The 22,514-nt window shown below is 38.5% G+C and overlaps 1 protein-coding gene across 1 annotated transcript in view; it reads right to left on the reverse strand.

Moving 5' to 3' along the window:
• EFHB (EF-hand domain family member B) overlaps positions 1-22,514 on the reverse strand; it is a 42,803-nt gene that overhangs the window by 14,979 nt on the left and 5,310 nt on the right. The window contains exons 2-8 of the mRNA XM_037143769.2: positions 18,841-18,903; positions 17,574-17,717; positions 16,450-16,630; positions 14,169-14,279; positions 7,108-7,237; positions 2,959-3,042; positions 2,077-2,144 (exon numbers count right to left, since the gene is read on the reverse strand). Of these exons, the coding sequence (XP_036999664.2) occupies positions 2,077-2,144; positions 2,959-3,042; positions 7,108-7,237; positions 14,169-14,279; positions 16,450-16,630; positions 17,574-17,717; positions 18,841-18,903 (781 nt within the window). The remainder of the gene's footprint in view (positions 1-2,076; positions 2,145-2,958; positions 3,043-7,107; positions 7,238-14,168; positions 14,280-16,449; positions 16,631-17,573; positions 17,718-18,840; positions 18,904-22,514) is intronic.

The following is a 22,514-nucleotide window of genomic DNA, read 5'->3' on the forward strand; positions in this document are numbered from 1 at the left end:
CTCACTCTTCTGTGAGATGGATCTTGGTTGCACATTTTTTATCTTCAGAGGCCTTCCCTCTCCATTAACATCCAAAGATAACCATTAATGGTTGTTTTTCCAGCTCCACTCAGGTTTCCCACCACAACCCCAGCAGGTTTAAACGCCTGGTAAGTGAGACATAGGTTAATACCCACTTCTAGCCTGGCCCTGAAAGACTGTTTATGAAGCACATGACAAATCACTTGCAATTGCTCAAGGGCCATGTCTAACAGCTGAAATCATGAATACAAACTCTGGCCCTAAGAGAGAGACCCATGTCCCAGCTATCATACCACGGCAGTCAGGAAAGCTGAGCAAGTGCCTCAGTTGTATTCAGCCTGCAAACGATTCCCATCCTGCACCACTGTGCACCTGCCCTGGATCCTCCTTTACGCTGCCTCTGCCCTGGTGCATTCCAGAAGCTGCCCACGGCCTTCGTGCTCTTCCTGGAAGCGTCCTAACCAACGACTCCAGCTCCTAAGAAGACGGCATCCTTTCTAAAGCTGCCTTTATGTCCCTAAGTAAGGACAAAGGAGAAATCCAAGCCTCGTAAAGAAACCAATATATCCTGGAAGCAGGCAGACCCTGGAGTTCCCACATACTAAATGCTATTTGTTGACCATAATCATGGCCACAAAATGTTAGAACCTAGAGGAAACCGTGTCCATCCATGAGCTCGAGAAAGAGTTCAGAGAGGGCACATAGTCTCCTCCCCCACTTACATTACACAGCACCAAGGCTGGGACCACCCTTACATATTTTTTAAATTAATGTCAGTATCCTTCCCTTTCATTTTATAACACCATCTTATCATCCCAACGATAAAGATAACATCGATCAGGAAATCTGCCAATGTTGTCCAAATGTCAAAGGGATTTATGCTACAAATCTTGGTGAGAAATGCACTGTGTGCCAGACCCGGAGGGCCCAACAGACAGCAAGCCAGAGCACCTACCACATGCAGCCTGCCCTCAGAGTTTACCGCCACTCCCTACTCAGTTTCAGGCTAAATGACCAGCCTCCTAAATCATCTCTGTCCCCCTCTACAGGTGTAAAGAGCTGTAAGATAAACAGGCATCGATTCAACATAGAACAGTTCATCTAAAGACAGAACCAAAACACAATCTCCTAATGTGGCAGTTAATGATGCTCCTCTACTGATGCTGCATAAGCTCACATAAAAATGAATGTTGATTTTATGAGTGAGTGGACTTGAGCTAAAACATTTTCAGTAGTAGTCCTTAAACTTCAGGGTATATAAGAACCTACTAAGTCAGGCTAACAGGGCGTGGGCCCCAGAAACCTGCATATTTAATAAAGTCCCAGAGTGATTTCTGCAGACTTTATTTTGAAAATCACTGATATGTGGCCCAATCCTGATCAGCTTTAGCATAGTTTTTCCTTTGGATGTCTGCGGTTTACATTGCTTAGAAATAAAGACAAAGCCTGGGTTGGTTTCTACAGCCACTTTATGTATTGATTAATGGATTTGCTGGTGGGGAGAAAGTGGCTCTTAATCATGTGATTGTAGAGTACAGTGCTTTTGCAAACCGGAGTATGCCCACAATTTACCTGGAAATACTCTTAAAATGCAGTTTTCTGATTTGGTTGATCTGGGGTGGGGCCTGAGAGTTTTCATTTCTAAGAAGTTTGGGGGGGGGTGGGCAGAGACAGGGGACAGCACTTACTGCCAGGCTGCGGATCACACCTAGAAGAGCAAGTAGCTACTACAACGTTTAATTCATGAAAAGGCCGCCTCACCTCACTTTGGCTTGTTTAATACAGGCCACATTTATTTTCTAAATAAAATTGGAAGCCTTAACTGACTGGAGGTATCATTGCAACAGCTTTAATCAGTGCCTATCTCAAACATAATACAAAAACTTTTTTTTTCTTGTGCTACAAACTTTTCTCACTAATATCACATGGTATTTTAAGCCTCTAAAATTTGAAGCTTTGAGAAGACACGTGAACTTAACTGCTTACCACTGGGGGTGGCGGGGGGGGGGGGGGATGATGTCGTTTGTTTTGTAAGGAGAAAGTTGGTATATTTACCGTAGTCCTCAGGACGGAGACAGGCTCCAAATGTGTGGTCTGGGGGAACATTCATTGTATCCGCAATGCTATCAAAGAAAATAAATCCTGTAGTTAAAATACCCACCACATGCCATCCTTGGAATTTAAAATGTTTGCCATATGTTTTTAATAGCCCGTATTTTCTCCTATAACCAAACTACGAAGATCAAACAGAAGTTCTCACAGATCTTTTCTCTAATCTTCCACTTGCATTAACAATGGCTGAATGCTCTCACTGGCTTTCAGTAGCCCAGATTTAAAAAGAAAAACACAGAACATATTCAAAGCAGATTCATGGGAGAATAGAAAGAAAGACAGCCAGAGAGACGGGGAAGAGAGAGAAAAATGTAACACAATAAGTTAAATTTCTGAAACCCCAGAAATAAAGCTTTACACAAAATAGAACCAGAGACATTGAAATTAAGAACAATCTGGCAGTAACCAGAGAGGAGGTGGGAGGACATATTGGGGGGAAGAGGGGATGGGTTTTTCCGGGAACATGTATAAAGAACACAGGGACAAAACCAGGGGAGCGGAATCAGGGGAGGGAGGTGGGGATGGTTGGGGTGGGGGAGTAATGAGGAGAAAATGCAGACAACTATAATTGAACAACAATAAAATAATTTTTAAAAAAATTCTCCCTCCCTCTTCTCCAAATGCCTTCTCCATCTCAGAGGAATCAGCACGTCCCTGGAGTCCCAAAATCTAAAGAAGCTGCTAGAGTTCCCTAGCAGACACAAAAGGGTAGCTTTCTTATTTAATGGGTAGGAACTAATAAAACACAAACCAACATTTACTTCAAGAGTACTTTTTAAATTCGACCCACAGACACTGACAATTCAAAGTTAATCGTGAACTCACGGATCTAAAACTTTTCCAAGCTTGTGTTGAAACTTTTCTTTGAAATCATCAACTCTCTTGGATACAATCTTAGCTCCTCTTTTCCTAGAAAATTAGAAAATTGTCAGGTATCTCCACTACCTAAAGTATTCTCAGCTGCCAAATATATACACACGGTAAGGAAAATACAGTACAATTTGGGTCATCAGAAAAATGATTCCAGTTTCAAAAGAAATTGTATGCTAAAAAGAAAGCTCTGTGCTCATCCTATCATTCTTATGTTCTATTATAACAGTAAGTTTATAATAGAATATATACTTTTGATAAAAGAGTAAGACAAGCAGACTTAAAAATTTTTCAGTAAACAAAACCAAATTGTTAATATTACAATATTATTATAAATGAAACTTTTAAAATTGCTAAAATATTAAACATTGATTACATAAATAAATAAAGGATGTAAACAAAAAACATCTAGTAAGCAAATATATGGAGAAATAATGAAAGAAATGTACAATTAAAAAGTGACACTTTTAATGTATTATAGTACATAAGGATATATATATAGAGAGAGAGAGAAAGAAAAATACCTAAATAGGCAAATAGTAAACCATTCGTAGATTATTACTGCAAATTGCTATAATCATCTTAGAAATAATTTAGTAATATGATTCAAAAAGCATAAAAATGTCCATTCCCTTGTAGCCATATCTGGGAACAAATCATAAGAAGATTATCCACATAAAAATTTAAAATGTGGAAAAGTTATATTTATAAAATGTTTGTAGCATCATTGACTAAGAAATGGAAAAAAGAAAAGAATCTAAATGTTCGATCATGAAGGATGATTATATTATGTCATATTAACAAGAACACACAGCCCGCAATTTAAATGTGGTTTATGAAGCATGCACAGCAATATAACATTATTTAATGTTAAGTGAAAAAAGATACAAAATAGAATTGCACTCAAATTTAACCTATGCAAAGATCTACACAGGAAGCCACACTAGAAACAAATACATTAAAAAAGATAACAATGTGATTTTATTTTGCCAATTTTCTGTAATAGAATTTTGTTCCTCATTGTGATTAAATTAGTAAGATCTCTTTTGAGAACTGTAAAATTACAACACTACTATCTAATAACATTAAAATTAATAAGTTCTCTGTTGTTTTGCTGAGACTGAAAATAACGAATACAAAATTCTCAAAGTTTATTTTCTTTTAACACTCTTTCCTGTGCTGTAGAACTATTGAGCTGAATAAATTTCGGAGGAAGAGTGATGCTCTGTGGAGAAACAAAACATGAACTGCAAAGTGAGTGACCTCTAATTTCTTCATTTACATTTCATTAGTTCAAAAAGCAGAGAAAAAAAAGAATATGGGTAAAGCCAGAATGATCTGAACAAATGAAATAGTTAATCTAAAAACCAGCTCCAAGAGACATAATTAGGAACATGGAAGAATGATAAGGATTAGGACCTAAATCACAGAGCCCACCCTTTTCAGTTCAATACTGTCTGGGTTAAGTTTGTGAGAGAATCAGAAGGTATCTGTGAGTAGCCACATATGTCGGAATATCAATCACTGTAACATCATTACACGACCACACAGCATTTACTAACCAACTCAGAATAAAGTCCTTTGTGTGCCCGTGAATTTTTTTCATCCAGAAACACACACACACACACACACACCCCTATTGTTTGAAGATCCTGATTCTTCAAACCAAAAGTCATAAACAATATAAATAGAGGTAGTTTTACAGAGGAAATGTGTCTCTTAAAAGTTCAGAGGAAACCAGATTTATGTAAAAATAGTACATATAAAATTCAGAAGCCTTAAACTGTAAACAAACATGCTTAACTTCAAGTTTATAATAGAAATCACACCCAAAAATAAAGTAGTGAGTTCTGTTTTTTAAATCCAACAAAATGAAGGAATAAATACTATTATTTTAGCAATATGTTTCCAACTAAGTTTCAAAATCCAAAAAGTAAGAACAAATAAAATATTGTTCCATAAACGATGTGTCCTTGGGGGTAGAGACAAATTGGAAAGAAAGGTACTGTGCATCTTGCCTCCTTTTATAAATTAAATGTATTTTTATCTAGATATAATGAACATATAGCATTGTACCAGTTTTTGGAGTACTCAGTGTATTTATCTATGACTATGCAAAATCAGTGATAAATATGTCCTTATCAATAACCCAAAAGACTCTGCTTTTAGAACATTCTTAGGGACTACATTGTCATTAATGTATTTATTTTATGTCTTTTATAAATTGATATGTTTGGATTTCTAACCTTTCATAACTGAATAAACCATATTTGTCATCTCCCTTTGAGTATTAATTTCTGTATTATATGTAATTATAAATATCTATAATCCTTAAATTTTTAAATCAGTTTTTCATGTTTTCCTTTATGTATAGTTTAAGCACTTTAATAATGATAAATTAATGAATATTATATAAGATTTTCTGTTATACCCAAAAGAGAACTATTTCATATGGGTTTACTATAATATTGTAAAGTTCATTTTGCATTTGTGTTTTAGCATTATTGTTTTGAATAATTTGAGTATCAGAAACTCATTTAATTAGGGAGTAGGAAAGGGACAGAAATCATCTTTTCAGGTCTATGATCACAGAATCAAGTGCCTGTAAACCTGATGGGGTGGGTAAGGACAGCCCTTTGGAGCCACACTGCCTGGGTTTCATCCTTACCCCTAGTCCTTCCACCTACATGCTCTTGGGAAAACGCTGTCATTTCTCTGTATGTTATTTCTTCATCTGTAAAATGAGTAAAATAAAAATTATAGTACACCCACTCCATGGAGGTGTGGGTGGAATTAAATTAATAATAAATCATTAACACTTTGCCTCAATAACTGGCAGCTGTGGTTCTCAGAGACCAGATGGGCAGGCTGGGTCACAAGCTGTAGGAATGCACCTTTGTGTCTACACTGGAGCCTGGAAACCTGGAGGGCGGTGTCTCCTTTAAAGAAGGCAGAAGGCAAAACAAATCCACTCCCACCCCGATGTCTAGAAGAAGTATAGGCCCAGTATATTAGTTTCCTGTGGTTACTGTAAAAATTATTACCACAAATTGGTGGCTTTAAGCAACAGAATGTATCTTCTAACAGTTCCGAAAGCCAGAAGCCTGAAACCAAGGTCCCAGCGTGACTTCATTCCCACCAAAATTCTAGGGGAGGCTCTGTTCATTGCCTCTTCCCACAGCTGGGCTGCGGGCGTTCTTTGGCTCGCCTTGGCTGAGGCACATCACTCCAGTTTTTCTCCTCCACCTTCACTTCACCTTCTCCTCTGAGTGTCTTCTCTTCCGTCTCAGATCTCCCTGTGCCTCTCCCTTATAAGGTAAGGACACTTCTCATTGGACTGAAGGCCCATCCAGAGAAGTCCAAAATGATGTCTTCATCTTAAGATCCTTAATTTAATTACATTGACAACAACTTTTTCCCCCACAGAAGGTAACATTCAGAGGTTCTGGGAATTATCTGGACATATTTTTTCAACCTACTAGACCAGTATTCCCAATCTTCTGATTTTAAAAACATAGTAAGAAATACGAATTTTTATGAGCAATCTCCCATTGTTTAATCTCCCACTGTTTAACTGTTAGTTTAGGTATAAAATAGAACACAAGTAATGAAAAACTAAGGAAGCTTATTTCAGTTTTCTAGGGAAGTCATCATACGTAGAACAAAGGCGTAAAAAGATCACAGTTTACAAGATTTAATCAGATGCTCCAGTACCCAAATAACTATTAAACAAAACTAAATGATAAATGACAAGTCAATTATACGTGACATGATTGTCTTTGTAGACTTTGGAAAGGCATTGTCTTTAAGAAACATCAATAGGGTTGATCCCATAGATTAAAAACATGCACACATCTCTTCATATTTGGTTGTAAAGGCAAAAGGTAACTTTAGAATGATACGTACGCATACACACACACAAACACAAAGTGTCATGATTATCCCTGGGGGAACGGGAAAGTTAAGAAGATAACATACCGTACAACTTTCTATTAATTTTATGTTTGAAACATGCCACTGAATTACCTCTTCAAAAAATAATTTTTTTAGTCCATATGTCATGCATCTAACACTTGTCCCAGGATACAGTATCATCAAACTTACTTTTGTAGTTCATGCAGCCAGTATGTAGTTTTCGCCATGGTGCGGCCATCGGTATAATGTGGTGTTGGGACCCCATACAGGTCAAACCTATGGAAACTGGATGGGTTATACTTTCGGTTCTTTGCTTCTCCTGTGGAAAGAAAGGGGAGATGTCTGCCTTCGGTGACACAGATAACCTTGTCTTGAAGGAAGCACATTATGTTCTCATTGACACTGAAAATGAGAGTGGAACAACGAATGAAACTGTAACAGGGCAGAGACCTGCACACATTTGGCTACAGATGATAGAAGCATTCTCCCGTGAGAAGTGGGACACAGGTGGGACCGGAGTGCATTGTGTTCCTATTTGGAAAGTAAGTCGGGAAGTGATGTAGGACAAGGTCATATTAACGATGAAACATGCAGGCCCAATTAGCGCTGCCCAAATCCTGAAGGTCGGGGAGGTACAGCTATGGGATGCAGCAGTCCTTTCTACAGTGCTAGGATCTGAGAGGTAGGTGTTTTGTCATCGCTTTCATGGAGATTTGGTGACATTACCAGAATTCTGCAACCCCCACATTGCATGTGAAATAAATAAGTCACATGATTTGAATGAAATAACTCACGCAGGGTGATTGAGAGTTGAGAACCCAACAGGGAAGTCTTTGTATTTAAGACCTAATACCGCAGTTTCTTCTTTTCCAGTTGCAAATGGCCGACAGCTTTCTATTTCTAGGTAAGAAAGTGAGACTGAAACCAGAGACCAGATCAAAGGTTAAGGTATAATGGAGGGAAGATATTCAGCCTCACCAGTAACCCAGATAATGTGAATAAAAGCAATCATGTGAAATCATAATTTGTCTCTCAGTTAAGTAACAAAAGAGGAGATTGGCAAACTCACTGTAGGAGAAGGTGTGGGGAAGTGAAAACTGTCATGGGTATGAGGGTAAACTGGGGGAGCTATTCAGGTGGACAGTTAGAAATCGTCCACCTGAATAAGTGGGAAAAAGTGGAAATTTTTCCTAAGAGGGAAAGTTTCAAATGCTCAGAAATATAGGAATGTACCCTAAGGAAATAGATAATATTCACAAAGATATATAAATATTTTTTACTATTGAAAAATACTGTATTGATACTGACATGAAAAGACAACCAAGACATTTCAGACAACGGGGGTGCGGGAACAAACAGGGAAAGAAGTGCACACAGTGGGGAGAAAAACACATACACACGAACAAAGAAAAACATCTATGAGAGTTTCATCTACGGAACATTGGAACTGTGGGAAATATGCATTGCATTTTATACATTTCTCTGTAGCTTGTGTTTTAAGTATATTTTATTGATTATGCTATTATTCTTGTCCCAATTTTTTCTCTCCTTTGCCCCCCTCTACCTAGTTCCCCTCTTCCCTCCAGCAGTCCCCCGCTTAGTTCACGTCCATGGGTCGTGCATATAAGCTCTTTAGCTTCTTCATTTCCTATACTGTTCTTAACACACCCCTATTTTGTATCTACCAGTTATGCTTCTTAATCCCTGTACCTTTCTCCTCCCAGCTGATAACCCTCCAGGTGATCTCCATTTCTGTGATTCTCTTCCTGTTCTAGTTGTTTGCTTAGTTTGTCTTTGGTTTTGGTTTTGGTTTTTAGATTCAGTTGTTAGTTGTGAGTTTGTTGTTATGCTAATGTTCATAGTTTTGATCTCCTTCTATTCCTTAAATAAGTCCCTTTAACATTTCATATAATAAGGGTTTGGTGATGATGAACTCCTTTAGCTTTATCTTGTCTGGGAAGTACTTCATATGCCCTTTAAATAAATGATAGCTTTGCTGGATAGAGTAATCTTGGTTGTAGGTCTTTGCTTTTCATCACTTCAAATACTTCTTGCCAGTCCCTTCTTGCCTTCAAAGTTTGTTTTGAGAAATCAGCTGACAGTCTTATGGGAGCTCCTCTGTAGGTAACTCTTTGTTTTTCTTTTGCTGCTTGTAAGATTCTCTTTTTATCTTTAATCTTTAATTACAATGTGTCTTGGTGTTGTCCTCTTTGGGTCCAACTTGTTTGGGACTCTCTTTGCTTCCTTGACCTATATATCTAATTCCTTTCCCAAATTAGAAAAGGGTTTTTTTCATTATTTTTCCAACTTCTTGCTCTTTCTCTCCTCCTTCTGGCATCACTATGATTTGGATGTTGGCATGTTTGGAGATGTCCCAAAGTCTTCTTATTCTCAGCTTGTTTTTTTTAATTCTCTTTTCTTCATTCTGTTGTGGTTGACTGTTTATTTCTACTTTTTGTTCCAACTCATTGATTTGAACCCTGGGTTCCTTCCCTTCACTGTTGGTTTCTTGTGTATGTTTCCTTTTTTTAAAAAAAAGCTTTTATTTATTTATTTTTAGAGAGAGGGCAAGGGAGGGAGGAGAGAGGGAGAAAAACATCAATGTGTGGTTGCCTCTCATGCGCCCCCTACTGGGGACCTGGCCTGAAAGCCAGGCATGAGCCCTGACTGGGAATCAAAACAGCGACCCTTTGGTTTGCAGCCCACACTCAATCCACTGAGCTATACCAGCCAGGGTTCTGTGGATTTTTCTTTATTTCACTTAGTGTAGCCTTCATTTCTTCCCTTATACTTTTGCCGTACTCAGTGAGATCTCTGAGCATCCTTATTACCAGTGTTTTAAACTCTGCATCTGATAGGTTGATTATCTCCATTTTGCTTAATTCTTTTACTGGGGTTTTATTCTGTTCTTTCATTTAAGCCATATTTCTTTGTCTCCTCAATTTGGCAGCCTCCCTTTGTTTCTGTGTATTAAATCTGCTTTGACTCCGTCTTGGCACACCTGTTACCTTGTATGGGCCTTAGGTAATCACCAGGGTGGGGCAGCCTGCTTCAGCACTTTGTGCCTTTGTAGGCGAGGGAGTGGTCGGAGAGGGGGCAATGCTGGAGCCTGCCTGCTGGAGGCTTGTTCAGCACTCACCCCACTTCCAGTCACTTAGGCAACTGGCACCCCTCTAGCTGTTGGCCTGGTGGTGATTCCCAGAGTAGGTGGGTTTGCGTACATTCTAGGACCCTGCAGGCCCTTTGAACAGTTTCTCCTGCAGCCCCAAACCTCACTGGTTTTTTCAGCCAGAAGTTATGAGACTTTATTTTCCTGGCGCTGGCACCCTGGGCACTATGGTCAGGCCTGTGGCTCCCTTCCCAGGTATCCCTAATGTGGGACCGTCTGTTCCGCCCACCACACCACCGCCCGCACTACACTGTGTCCTCTTCTCCCCATCCCCCTCTCTGCCCATGCTACCCATCCGGATAAATATGTCTTCTTTAAATGCTTGATCATCTGACTCCCATACAGTTTGATTTCCTGGCAGTTCTGGGTATTTTTTGTTTTGAAGTTAATTGTAATTCTACTTATGATTGTGCAAGGGGGCAAAGCATATCTGCCTATGTCTCGTCTTGACCGGAAGTACATAGCTTGCATTTTATAAAAAAAATATCTATTACTTTCATAGTGCTTAAAATTAAGTGTGTTTAAAAGAGGTTATAAATGCATAAAAACAGACACATGGATCAATGGAACAGCATAGAGAGCCCAGAAATAAGCCTATACCTTTATAGTCAATTAATATTCAACAGAGGAAGCAAGCACATACAATGGGTTAAAGATAGTTTACTCAATAAACGGTGTTGGGAAAATTGGACAGATACATGCAGAAAAATGAAACTAGAGCCAGAACCATAAAATTTCTAGAGAAAACACAGGCAGTAAAATCACATTGCTCATACTAATATATTTTGTTGATAGATCTCCTCAGACAAGGGAAACAAAAAAAATAAACAAATAGGACATCAAACTAAAAAGGTTTTGCATAGAAAAGGAAAGAAAATTAAAAGACAACCCACTACATGGGAGAACATATTTGCCAGTAAATCTGATAAGGGGATAATATCCAAAATTCAAAGAGAATGCAAAAAACTCAATATCAAAAAACATACAATTAAAAACGGGCAAAATGCCCTGGCTGGAGTGGCTCAGTGTATTGAGTGCTGGCCTGTGAACCAAAAGGTTGACCGTTTAATTCCCAGTCAGGGTACGTGCCTGGGTTGCAGGTCAGGTCCCCGGTTGTGGGTGTGTGAGAGGCAACCACACACTGGTGTTTCTCTCCCTCTCTTTTCCCCTCCCTTCCCCTCTCTCTAAAAATAAATGAATATTTTTTTTAAATAGGTGAAGGACCTGAATAGAAACTTCTGAAATAAGACATACAGATAGCCAATAGACATGTGAAAAGGTGTTCAACATCACTAATCATCAGAGAAATGCAAATTAAAACAACAGCGAGATAGTACCTCACAGCAGACAGAATGGCTGTCATAAATAAATCAACAAACAAGTGCTGGCAAGGATGTGAAGAAAGGGGAACCCTTTCACTGTTGGTGGCACTGCAGACTGGTGCAGCCACTGCGGAAAGCTGTGTGTAGATACCTCAAAAAATTAAAAATGGAACTGCCTTATGACCCAACAATTCCGATTCTGAGAATTTATCTGGAGAAACCTGAAACATTAATCTAAAAGAACATAAGCACCCCTATGTTCATTGCAGCATTATTTCCAGTCGCCAAGATATGGAAGCAGCCCAAGTGTCCATCAGCAGATGAGTGGATAAAACCACTATGGGACATTTACACAATGGAATACTACTCTGCTGTAAAAAAGAAGAAAAATTTACCCTTGTGACAGCCTGGATGAACCCGGAAAACATTACGCTAAGTGAAATAAGTCAGTCAGAGAAAAATACCATATGATTTCACTCATGTGAGGAATCTAATGAACAAACTGAAAAAGCAAAATAGAGACAGACTAACAGATAGAAAGCAGGCTGACAGCTCTGCTGCCGGGGGTTGGGGGAGGTTAGTGAGTAGAGGGATCGATCACAAAGGAGACAGGACTCATGGACAAGGACAACAGTGCGGTGACTGCGGGGGGGAGGGGGTCAGGGAGATAAACGGTAATGGAAAAAAAAAGTAACTGATTTTTAAAAGAGGTTATAGATATATATTTATTTATTGTTATTTAATAGTGTCATTGACATATTATTTTGAGTTAAAAAGACTTAATGTGTATAGCGGATTCTCCTAATCATGGAGCATATGATCACATTACACTAAAGATAGATCGGTGGATGCTGGGTTGGAGAGATGTTTAATATATCTCTGGTGAAAAGCATTTCAAGGTTACATTTATTTTTTATTCATTTTTTAACATCTAAACTCTGCACGATATTATGTATATAATAGAAATGAAGTATTCTCACTATGAGAAAAATAAGGACAATATTTCAAAGATTGGATTTCATGACTTTTCAAGTGGCTCATGAAACCTCTATAAAAATCAGCACATGAAGTTAATTTCAGTCATGTTTCAGTCTGTTAAAGCTCTTCAAAATATTGTTTTAAAATTGACACTCACCTCCGATTGCTAGGTGCACATAAGATATCTCACTATAGGTTGTCTACATATATTCATCATATAGTTCTTTTTAAAACAACTAAAAGGCATTGGATTAGATCGTGCAATAGATGCTAAGCTTTTTTCCGAAAGATGAATAAAACATTTTCATGGGAGAGGGTGGGAGGGAAGGAGAACAAAAGGAAGGGAGGACTAGAGGGTGGAAAGGAAGAAAGGGAGGGAGAGTCAGAAAATAAAGGGGTGGAGATATGGAGAAAAGCCAAGGTTGTGAGAAGGAACGTGGTGACCAAGTGGGCGGAAGCAGTGGCAGTCCGTATGGGGGGTAGAAAGACCATCTCAGGACTGAGAACATTGGAGAGTTTGGGAAGCAGCAGAGACTGGTCGTGAAAGAAGAGAATGGCAGGTTCCAGACAGAGAAATGGTGGGTATAGGAGACAAGTCCTAGCTATGAGCAAAAGCTCAGAAGGAAGAGCATAGAGAGGGAGTAAGGTGTGAGAAGATGGTGGAGGAAGAAAAGTAAGGAAATAAGGAAGGTCTCTGACTGGTGTGGCTCATCCACACCAGTTGGTTGGACATCGTCCCACAAACTGAAAGGTCACCAGTTCAGTTCCCAGTCAGTGCACTTGCTTGGGTTACAGGCCAATCTTTCCCTCCCTCTCTCTCTCTCCTTCCATTCCCCTCTCTCTAAAAATAAATAAATAAAATCTTAAAGTAAAATATAAAATATTAAAAAGAAATAAAGAAGGAGCAAGGGAGAGAGCTGCCTTAAGTTGCAGTCAGGGAAGAGTTGCTTCTAGCTAATGGAGGTTGAGTTTACCAATCATTCACAATGCAGCAGCTTTCTGAGGACATATATCAGAGTCTAATTCTCAGTCCTCTGTTGTATCAGGATTCTACTTAACATCAACACCTCAACGATTAAGTTGTGTTTTCAGCACTATAAACACCTAGTGCCTTTTAGCTGTGCTTTAGAGTAATTCTAGTAACAGGCTACTATTAATCAAGATGACTTAACACCACTATTAATAGTGATTGAGCCCTTACCATATTCTAGGCACTATGCTAAGCATTTTGCAAGCACTCACTACATCCTCGCAATATTATTATCCAATTTAAGAGACTAGAATAGATGGTAATAGAATTAGTAAAACATCCAAGATCTAAAAGATGAGCTAGAATTTGAACCTGATATATCTGATTCAAAATCTGTTCACTTAACCATTACCCAATCAATATTCCTCATACAAAGCTAAGCCCTTGGAATAATTCTAATCAATATTCCTCATACAAAGCTAAGCCCTTGGAATAATTCTAACATTTGAAGAAGAACAGTCTTTTAAAGGCTAAAACCACTAAAACAAAATAACACTATCTAACATTTACTCTCTCTTACCTGTTTTTTTTCATTTTAATAATACATACATTTCTACATTTTATAACAAAATATGGAAGGCTATGTGTTCCCAGCTACCAAGGTTTGGGACCTTATAAGAAACTGCTATTATTTATTGATCACCCATTATACGCCAGGCACTTAACTTCATGCACATTGTTTCTTTTATCCCTCTTCACAAACCTGAGAGTCCCACATCCTCAGGCTGATTTTATACTGCTGGACACTTACCCACATAATAGTCATTGTGAGAAACAACATACAGATCATGTCCCTCCCGTCCTTCTTTAAATACTTCTTGATAGGATTTTGGTGGGTTCACCACAATGCTAGCAGGTATTTCTGGAGAAAGAATTAAACATATCAGTTTTAAGGTATTTTTCATCTATTTATATTTAAATTAACTAGAACAAATGACAATAAGGTAAGCTGATAGCATAAGCCACATAGCCAACCTAGGAGAACACAAAGCCATACAAATGAAGATTTATCAAGATAGACAGGACATAGCACAGATGTTACTGTTCTAGGGACCCTCATTGGACCTGGCTCATTTCCTAGAATTCTGAAGATCAGAACTCTGTATCAGTTAACCATTTAGGTTGTCCTGAGCCATATTCCAAGCCTGGTTAAATTCCCAATTCTAAGAATCTCTAGACAATTTTTATTTTAGTTTGTTCCAGATTTCTCACCATGATCTAAGCAAATTTGAATCACAAATCAGTCTCAGAAATCCTGATACCCTGAGGGGTAGCCTGGTGCAAATTTTCACAGCTGTAGACTGAAGCACACACCCTGAGTTTGTTTTGATCTGAATATCCATCTTCAAAGTAGCCAGAAGTACCAAGGAAATCACTGGATCAGAGCTATAACATGTTTCTTTAGCAGATATTTTCCCAGGTTGGCCCCCAGTCTCCTATACAGTGAATTATTTTGCTTTCATTGTTCTACATGATGATTTTTAAATATAATTCCACTTACAATTTCACTCTTCTCTTTCAACCTAAAAACATAGATGAATAATAACAATATATAATAGCATTATAAAGTAAATAATAATTGCTATATAATTATATTAACTAAATATATAATTACATTTATTATACATTAAATATATAATTATTGTTATATTATAATTATAAAATATAATTCCATTTATAATTTCACTCTTCCCTTTCAACCTAACCACTTGTTTTCTTTCTTTTGGACATTTGCTGAGAACTGAGGTCTGTAAACAATGAAGAACACCAGCAGGTGGTCCTAACTCAAAACAGTCCTGTAAAGTCCTGTAAAGCAGTACTTCTTTCTGATCGATGAACCACTATACTTATAAATACATATATACACATTTTGGAGCTTTCTATGATATATCTCAATGAAGTACACCTAGACAGCACTTTCCTTATTCCACAAACTAATCATAGGCACACTTATGATATTAATTACTGTAACACTGTGATTCCATGTCTACGTAAATACAATTTGTAATCCTATTAAAGAGAAATAAAAAGATTTTTTATCTGTTCTAAAACACACTTTCCATGTTTCCGTTTTTAATTTAAGCGCCAGTACTATACTGTACTACTGCAGATTTTGCATTCCAAGACACAGGCGTACTCTGTCTCTAGGACAGATGTTACTGTGTTAAGGAAAAGAATCTAATAGACTTTTTGGTGAAAAATGTCCTGGAGCAGAGCCTTAACGGGTGCAGAAAGACAAAGAGAACCGAACTTCTCTGCAAGATAAAGGTAGAATCTGAGTTCTCTTGTAAGGCCCCCGGAGACAGGGTAGAAACCTGAAAAGGGCAGTAGAAGATAAATGTGAGAAATGTGTAAAGAAAGGCGCCCAGTGACATGCCAGGGGGCTAGACTTCGGAAGATATAATGGCCTGTGACCAATTAAATTATACGTTGTTGTTTGTTGAATGATGTGCTCCACTCCCTCACAAAATGAGAGTGCAAGTCTGCTCTGTACACTGCCCACATTTGGTTAACATGCGGGTAGATTCTGTGCATCAGCACGAGGGGAAGGAGGTACTGCATTTATCAAATTGATTTGCTCCCCAGTCTACTTTATTAAAGAGTTCCCTAAAAAGTTAAAAGTTGGGTACTCACATCCTTCTACAACCACATGAAAAATAGAGCTCAAAGATGTGAATACACCAGGGACACTGGTGGAAATAAAACCCAGGGAGACAGATGTCCAGGGAGAAGGAATTGCAGCCTTCACAGCTGGTCCCAGAGTCAACTTTCTGAGACTCTCTCCTGTCTTTACATCATTTCTACTCCGCTCACGCAATCCCCACTCCAAAGCTTGAAGTTTTACCTCCTGGCACTCATAAACTTTAAGGATTCTGGGTCTAAGAGTAACTTTGTTACTATGATCCTGTCTTTCATTCTTCATTCATCATTGGCACCACCACCAAACACCACTCCAATGGGATATTTAATCCAATTTTCTAGGAATTATTTTACCATCCCTCCTATTTCCCCCCCCCTTTTTTTTTTACTACCTCTGATGACTGCTGTTCCAAATGTCGTATTGAGTACATCCAAGCCTTTTGGTAATCCTGGAGATTGATCATGAGATTTTCCTAATGGTGCTCTTTGATTACTAAAATATATTGATTCCTTTTTATCTTTAATTTTCTGTTGAAATGTTGTAATGGGCTGTGGGTTTATCAATACCTTTGCCTAAAGAAATTATACAAAGCACTGATGTAAGAACAAAAAGAAGTAAAATTCTGAAAGCTGACACTCTAATTAACAGCTAGAGAGAAGAAAATATGAATGCAGAAAAGTAAGTCCTCATTATTGCTTTGCTCTTTCAAAGAACTGTCCCAGTTGGGGCTATGAAGGTCAAATATGCCTAAACATGAACTTTCTAAAGGGTTAAAGGTTTCAGTGGGGTTAAAAGATTTATGACAGGAGCTCCCAGGTACTTGCTTTAACATCCCAGAAACATGGGAATGGCCCTGGCTGGTGTGGCTCAGTGGACTGAGGGGCACCCTGTGAATCAAACGGTCTCTGGCTCAATTCCAGTAAGGGCTCATGCCTGGGTTGTAGGCCAGATCCCCAGGTGGAGGCCTGTAATAGGCAACCAATCGATGTTTCTGTCCCTCTCTTTTTCCTTCCCCTCCCCTCATGCTAAATATAAATAAATGTTTTAAACTTTTTTTTTTTAATTGGGAGTGACAAGCAGAAGAACCACATGACTTTCACAAGCTTTCTTCTGAATCTAGACTGTGTATTCAGTGAACAGCAAATCCCATTCAGGCCCCATCTCCACTCATCAACGTATAATGTATCTAAGCATTCTGGCACTTCCTGATTTTTTTTCAAACTATAAAAAAAAAAACTTTATTTAGAAAGTCGCTGAAGTAGAAGTGAGCTGTAGAAGAAATGGGATCAGGAAACAAGTTAAAGAGGCAAATGTAGGGCCCTTGGAGCTTATGAGAGAGACAGGTAAAGGTAATACTAGGGAGAAGAAGAAGGAAAAGAGAGACACATTTTTTTTAAGTGCTCAAGATTAAGGGTGAAAAGGAGATTGGGACTGTGATTTCACTAATTCCTCATTTTCACATTTTTATCTTGCTAAGTTAGTAGTAATATACATGGAAAAAAAGGAAAAAGGTACCGGTACTGAAATTTTGGAACTTATTCCATGTGTCAGATAAGGAGCAATTTGAGGATCATTTGCTCTTCCATAAAATATTCTCTCAGCTCCAGCAGGTGGATATCTGAAGTTGAAAAATTTTTTTGCCTCAGGTGGAGTAACTGGCTACAAACAGTAAGACAAGAAAACAGAATTAAATTTCTGAAAATATTAGGTGTGAAAATATTAGGTGTATTTAGTTTTTTAAATATTAGGTGTGATTTATACCAGCGATTTTCAAACGCTGTACGGCAAGACTTTTTAAAACATGCCATACTTGACTATTAAGTCAGGGGCACTGACCTGTGTTTCCTTAGATTGTCAAATAAAAAAATGACAACAGACAACACAACTATAGCTATCCAATGTGAATGAATCAAAATTATACCTATTTTGTCAGATTGGCAAAAATATATATATTTCTTGGTGTGCCACAGAATTTTAGTAATTAGTTTATGTGTGCCATGAGATGAAAAAGGTTGAAAATTGCTGATCTATGCCATTCAATGAACACCTTTTATTGCATGTGTACAGCAAGCACCTGGGGACCTATACCTCCAAATAATGACATTTTCTGAAATTTGGGTTTTTTTATGGAAATAAACAATTTATTTTAAAAGTTATATTTAGCCCTGGCTGGTGTGGCTCAGTGGATTATGTACTAGTCTACAAACTGAAAAGTTGCTGGTTTGGTTCCCACACAGGGCTCATGCCTGGACTGTGGGCCAAGTCCCCATTTGGGGGCATGTAAGAGGCAACCAATGAATGTTTCTCTCACACATTGATGTTTCTCTCCCTCTCTTTCTCCCTCCCACTCTTTAAAAATCACAGGAAATCATAGAACTGGAATTTTCACTTCCTGGAACAAAGTTAACAAAAGGCCTCAAAATACACTCAAGAGCCCTGGCTGGTGTGGCTCAATGGATTGAGTGCTGGCTTGTGAACCAAAAGGTCTCAGTCAGGGCACCTGTCTCGGTTGCGGGCCAAGTCCCCAGTTAAGGTCGTGAGAGAGACAACGGATCGATGTATCCCTTGCACATCAATGTTTCTCTCCCTCTCTTTCTCCCTCCCTTCCTCTCAGTAAAAATAAATAAATAAAATCTTTTTAAAAATACAGTAAAGAATACAAATCCACATCCAATAGATTACATTTGAACAACTTTCATAAGGAATGTTGAGAGTTGTCTATCTTTTAATGTTCACATGCAAGGCAAAAATATAAACGCAAATGCATATTAAAAATGCTCACCCTGGGAAGTTTTTCAGTCAGGCAGGTTGCAACTCTGTATCCAATCGGAATAACTTTCCCTGCCTAAGGGAGGAAAAAAAGCATAGTTGATCATGGCAGGTGGGGTAAGGAAGGGGAGTCTGTAGGGAACATTTTGAAGAGTGAAATTTATTTCAGATTTGGCCTGTGCTCCTAATGCTACAAAAGTTACCTTCAGCTATTGAACATAATTAAGGGAAAAAGTAAGAACAAATTGCAAATCTAAAGCAATCTTGATATATAATATAAACATTCAATGGTAAGTGTGTGTGTGTATATATATATATATATGCATGTTTTTACAGTGCTAGCATTGTAATCCAACTGTAGGAGCTCTGTGAAAAGCTGAGGGGTTCAGCTTTCAGAAATAACCTTGTTAGAGTTCCTATCAGTACAATGGGAACCCGGCCGCATTCAAGCTAAACTCAAGATAAAATGTTATGTAATTCTGACTATGTGTGGGTGTGTTTGTGGGTGGGTGTATTTCCACCAACATCGGAACTTTTGGCAAGTGAAAACCTGTCACTCAAGGCCCAGCGAACGTTCTTTGTTCATCTAATTCTAACTTGGATCTTATCTGACCATCTTTGCCCAAGGCCAAGATTATAACTGTTCATTCCCAGAAATGCACTTCTTATCTATTCCCCTTTTATCATTTCAAGACAGCCAGGAGTCTTCAATCTCAGCTGGTTGCTCTGTAGGTCTGGTGCAGAGAAGTCTTGTCCTGGGAATTTTTCCTGTGCCATTCTGTAGAGCTAGATTGCCCTTCGCTCCCATCTTTGCCTCCTTTCGAAAGGACTTCGAATAAACGTGAAGTCCTTTCGAGTTTATTCCCCATTGCACTGAAGAAAATTCTTTAGCCATTCCATTCCCTAAGAAAGAATGCAGAAAAAGCCATTTTTTGATTCCTTATATCCTTGAAAGTGTTTTCATTCTGGTCTTACATATGGTTATTAGTTTGGCTCAGCATAAAATTCAAGGGAGCAAATAATTTTTTTCTGAACTTTGATGGCATTCTGTCAGCATCCTTTAAAAGATGGTCTTGCTGTTTGGAAGTCTGATGCAGTTCTGAATTTTGTTTTATCATATGTGACTTTTTTTCCTCCCCCATGGAAATATTTAGAATCATCTCTGTATCCTGAGTTATCAGAAATTTCACAATAATTTTGTAGTACGGGCCTTTTTGTCTCTTTCATTTGATTTGATCCTCAGTGAACTCCTTGCAATTTTGATCTGTATCCTTCACTTCAAGGAAATTTTGCCACATTCCTTTGATAACCTTCTCCCCCTTATTTTATCTTTCTTTCTGAGACTACTATTAATCAAATGTTTCCTATTGGGGGGGAGGGGGGGGAGTTTAAGCAATAGTGGCAAGATTTATTAGAGTGAAAGGAGATAGTACAATCTTGGAGAGGCAGACAGCAAGCAGGCTACAGTAGCAGCTGTGTGGACTCAGAAAAGGAAGTTACAAAGGCAAAAAGGAGAGTCCTCTGCTGCTGCCTGCTGCTTACCTGGTCGCAAGTCTCGTGGGGGCCCTTGGAGTCCAGGACAAAAGAAGGTGAAGAGTACATCTCAGAGAGAAGGGAGCAGGCAGGCTCCAAGGAGGGTATGTCCGTTTCCTAATACTTCTTATCTTTTTGTTTTCATGCCTGGGAAATGTCTCTGAGTTCATCCTCCTGTGCCCTTTTGAATTTTTAGCACATCTAATTTGAATTATAGCACGTCTTCTTAAAGGGAGATGAGCCAGATACCTCCACAGCCACCACCCGAGCACAGCATTTACTTGTCATGTCTCTTTCCACCAGGAACAGTTCTTAACACTTCTTTGTTTTCCACGACCTTGTCATTTTTTTAATATAAGCCAATTATTTTATAAAATGTTTAGTGTTTTCTTATCAAAGTGACACATTTTTTGGTCAGGGATATCACAAAAACAGTGCTGTGTCCTTCTATCAGGGAGCACACACTGTCAATCTGTCCTATTCCTAGAAGTGTTAACTTTGATCTCTAAAGGAAGGTAAGGTCTGCCAGCTTTCTCCAGCATATAAAATTATATTTCTTGTGTATTTAATAATTATTCTCTGTAAGTATCCAGTTTCTCACTAAACGTTTACCTACCATTGATGATTCTTATCAAAATCATTAGTACTAGATAGTTGCCGAACAGTGACTTTCTAAGTCCATCATTCCATCTACATCATTACTTGGTATTATACTGCAAGAGAGCACTCTTTTCTTGCCACTTACTCAATCCTTCCTGTATTTATATCAGTAGGGGCTCATGGATTTCTATTTTATTAAATAGCAATTTTACACAATGCCCAAAGTACAACAGTTCGAGTCATCGACAGCCTCTTCAAGCTTGTCCCTGTGCCTCTTTGACATATCTGTATTTTTCTTTAAAAATTTTCATTTTGGCTCTCAAAGGTGTTTCAAGTTGAAATACAAACTGCACCAGCCCTAAAGTCAGCCATTGCCCCAAAGAGTCCTGATTCCTTTTAATAAAGAATATTTAGAAATCACGATCTGTGTTTTGGTGTGCTTATTGTGACTACAAATACACTGTTTCTAGGTCCTCTTAGAAGATAGAGTTAGGAAATGTATGTATGTATGTATGCAGAAATCTATATTAATCCCATAATGTTTGATTTAGTTAAATGTGCATACGTACATATATGTAGATTTTGACATGAACACAGGCATAGACATAGACAGAAACAGAGGCAGAAATAGACACAGCATGGGTTTCCACCAATACCTCCAATTACTATCCTACACAGAATTACTTCTATTCTTCTCATATTTGTAGGTTTTTTCCCCCTCATTGAAAAACTTGGCTCCCATTGTCCTCAGTATATTTACTTATCTGCTTAGGCCTCTGTATGAAACCAAATAAATTCCTACTTCACTGACTACCTCCTTGATCAGCCGCCTCCTTGTTCAGTTCCTAACCACACCAGGACCTCCTCACGCGGACACCTCTTCATTAGCCCTCAGTGTTACAGCTTCTGGTGGCCCATTTTACTTCTCACGTGATTAGCTTCCAAGATTGAAGTCAACTTAAGAAGGCTGATACAAGAGCATTTTTAGCTGCTGAAGACCCACCAACCCATAATCACTATGTTGCCTTCTACTGTCCAAACTCAATGTGGGCTAATATTATGGTTCCATCTTTGCACTGGGCCTTGGCCAAGATCACTGTGTTTTATCCATAGATACCTCTAATTCCGAATATCTCAGAGAAAACACTAGGTGTGATAGCATCAATTTCTTTCTGCCCAGAAGGCCCTGAACCCATCAAGCAAATGAAACCACCCACTTCTCAAAATTCTGCAGTTTGGCTCTTTGCAAATTCAGACAAAATAAAATTCTGCGCCTTTTTTCCCCCGGTACCAGGGCCTGCATAACTAGCAAGGTCTCACAAGAATTACCAGTGGGTGACTCCTTTGCTTCCACCCATTCTCCAAATAGCTCCCTTATCAGGTTCCCTTAGTATAGAACAAGAAAAAAAAATAAGTCATCTCTTTGCATGACTTTCACCATGTTATAAAATCATTGCTTTATTGGTCTCGACTTTCTAGACTCTAAGTTCTTTGAAAGCAGACACCGTATCATTTTCATCTTTGTAGACACAGTGCCTAATCTAATCTCTAGTT

This window comes from Artibeus jamaicensis, unplaced genomic scaffold, assembly GCF_021234435.1.
Source record: "Artibeus jamaicensis isolate MK-2021 breed Jamaican fruit bat unplaced genomic scaffold, CSHL_Jam_final contig_519, whole genome shotgun sequence".
Classification (NCBI taxonomy): domain Eukaryota; kingdom Metazoa; phylum Chordata; class Mammalia; order Chiroptera; family Phyllostomidae; genus Artibeus; species Artibeus jamaicensis.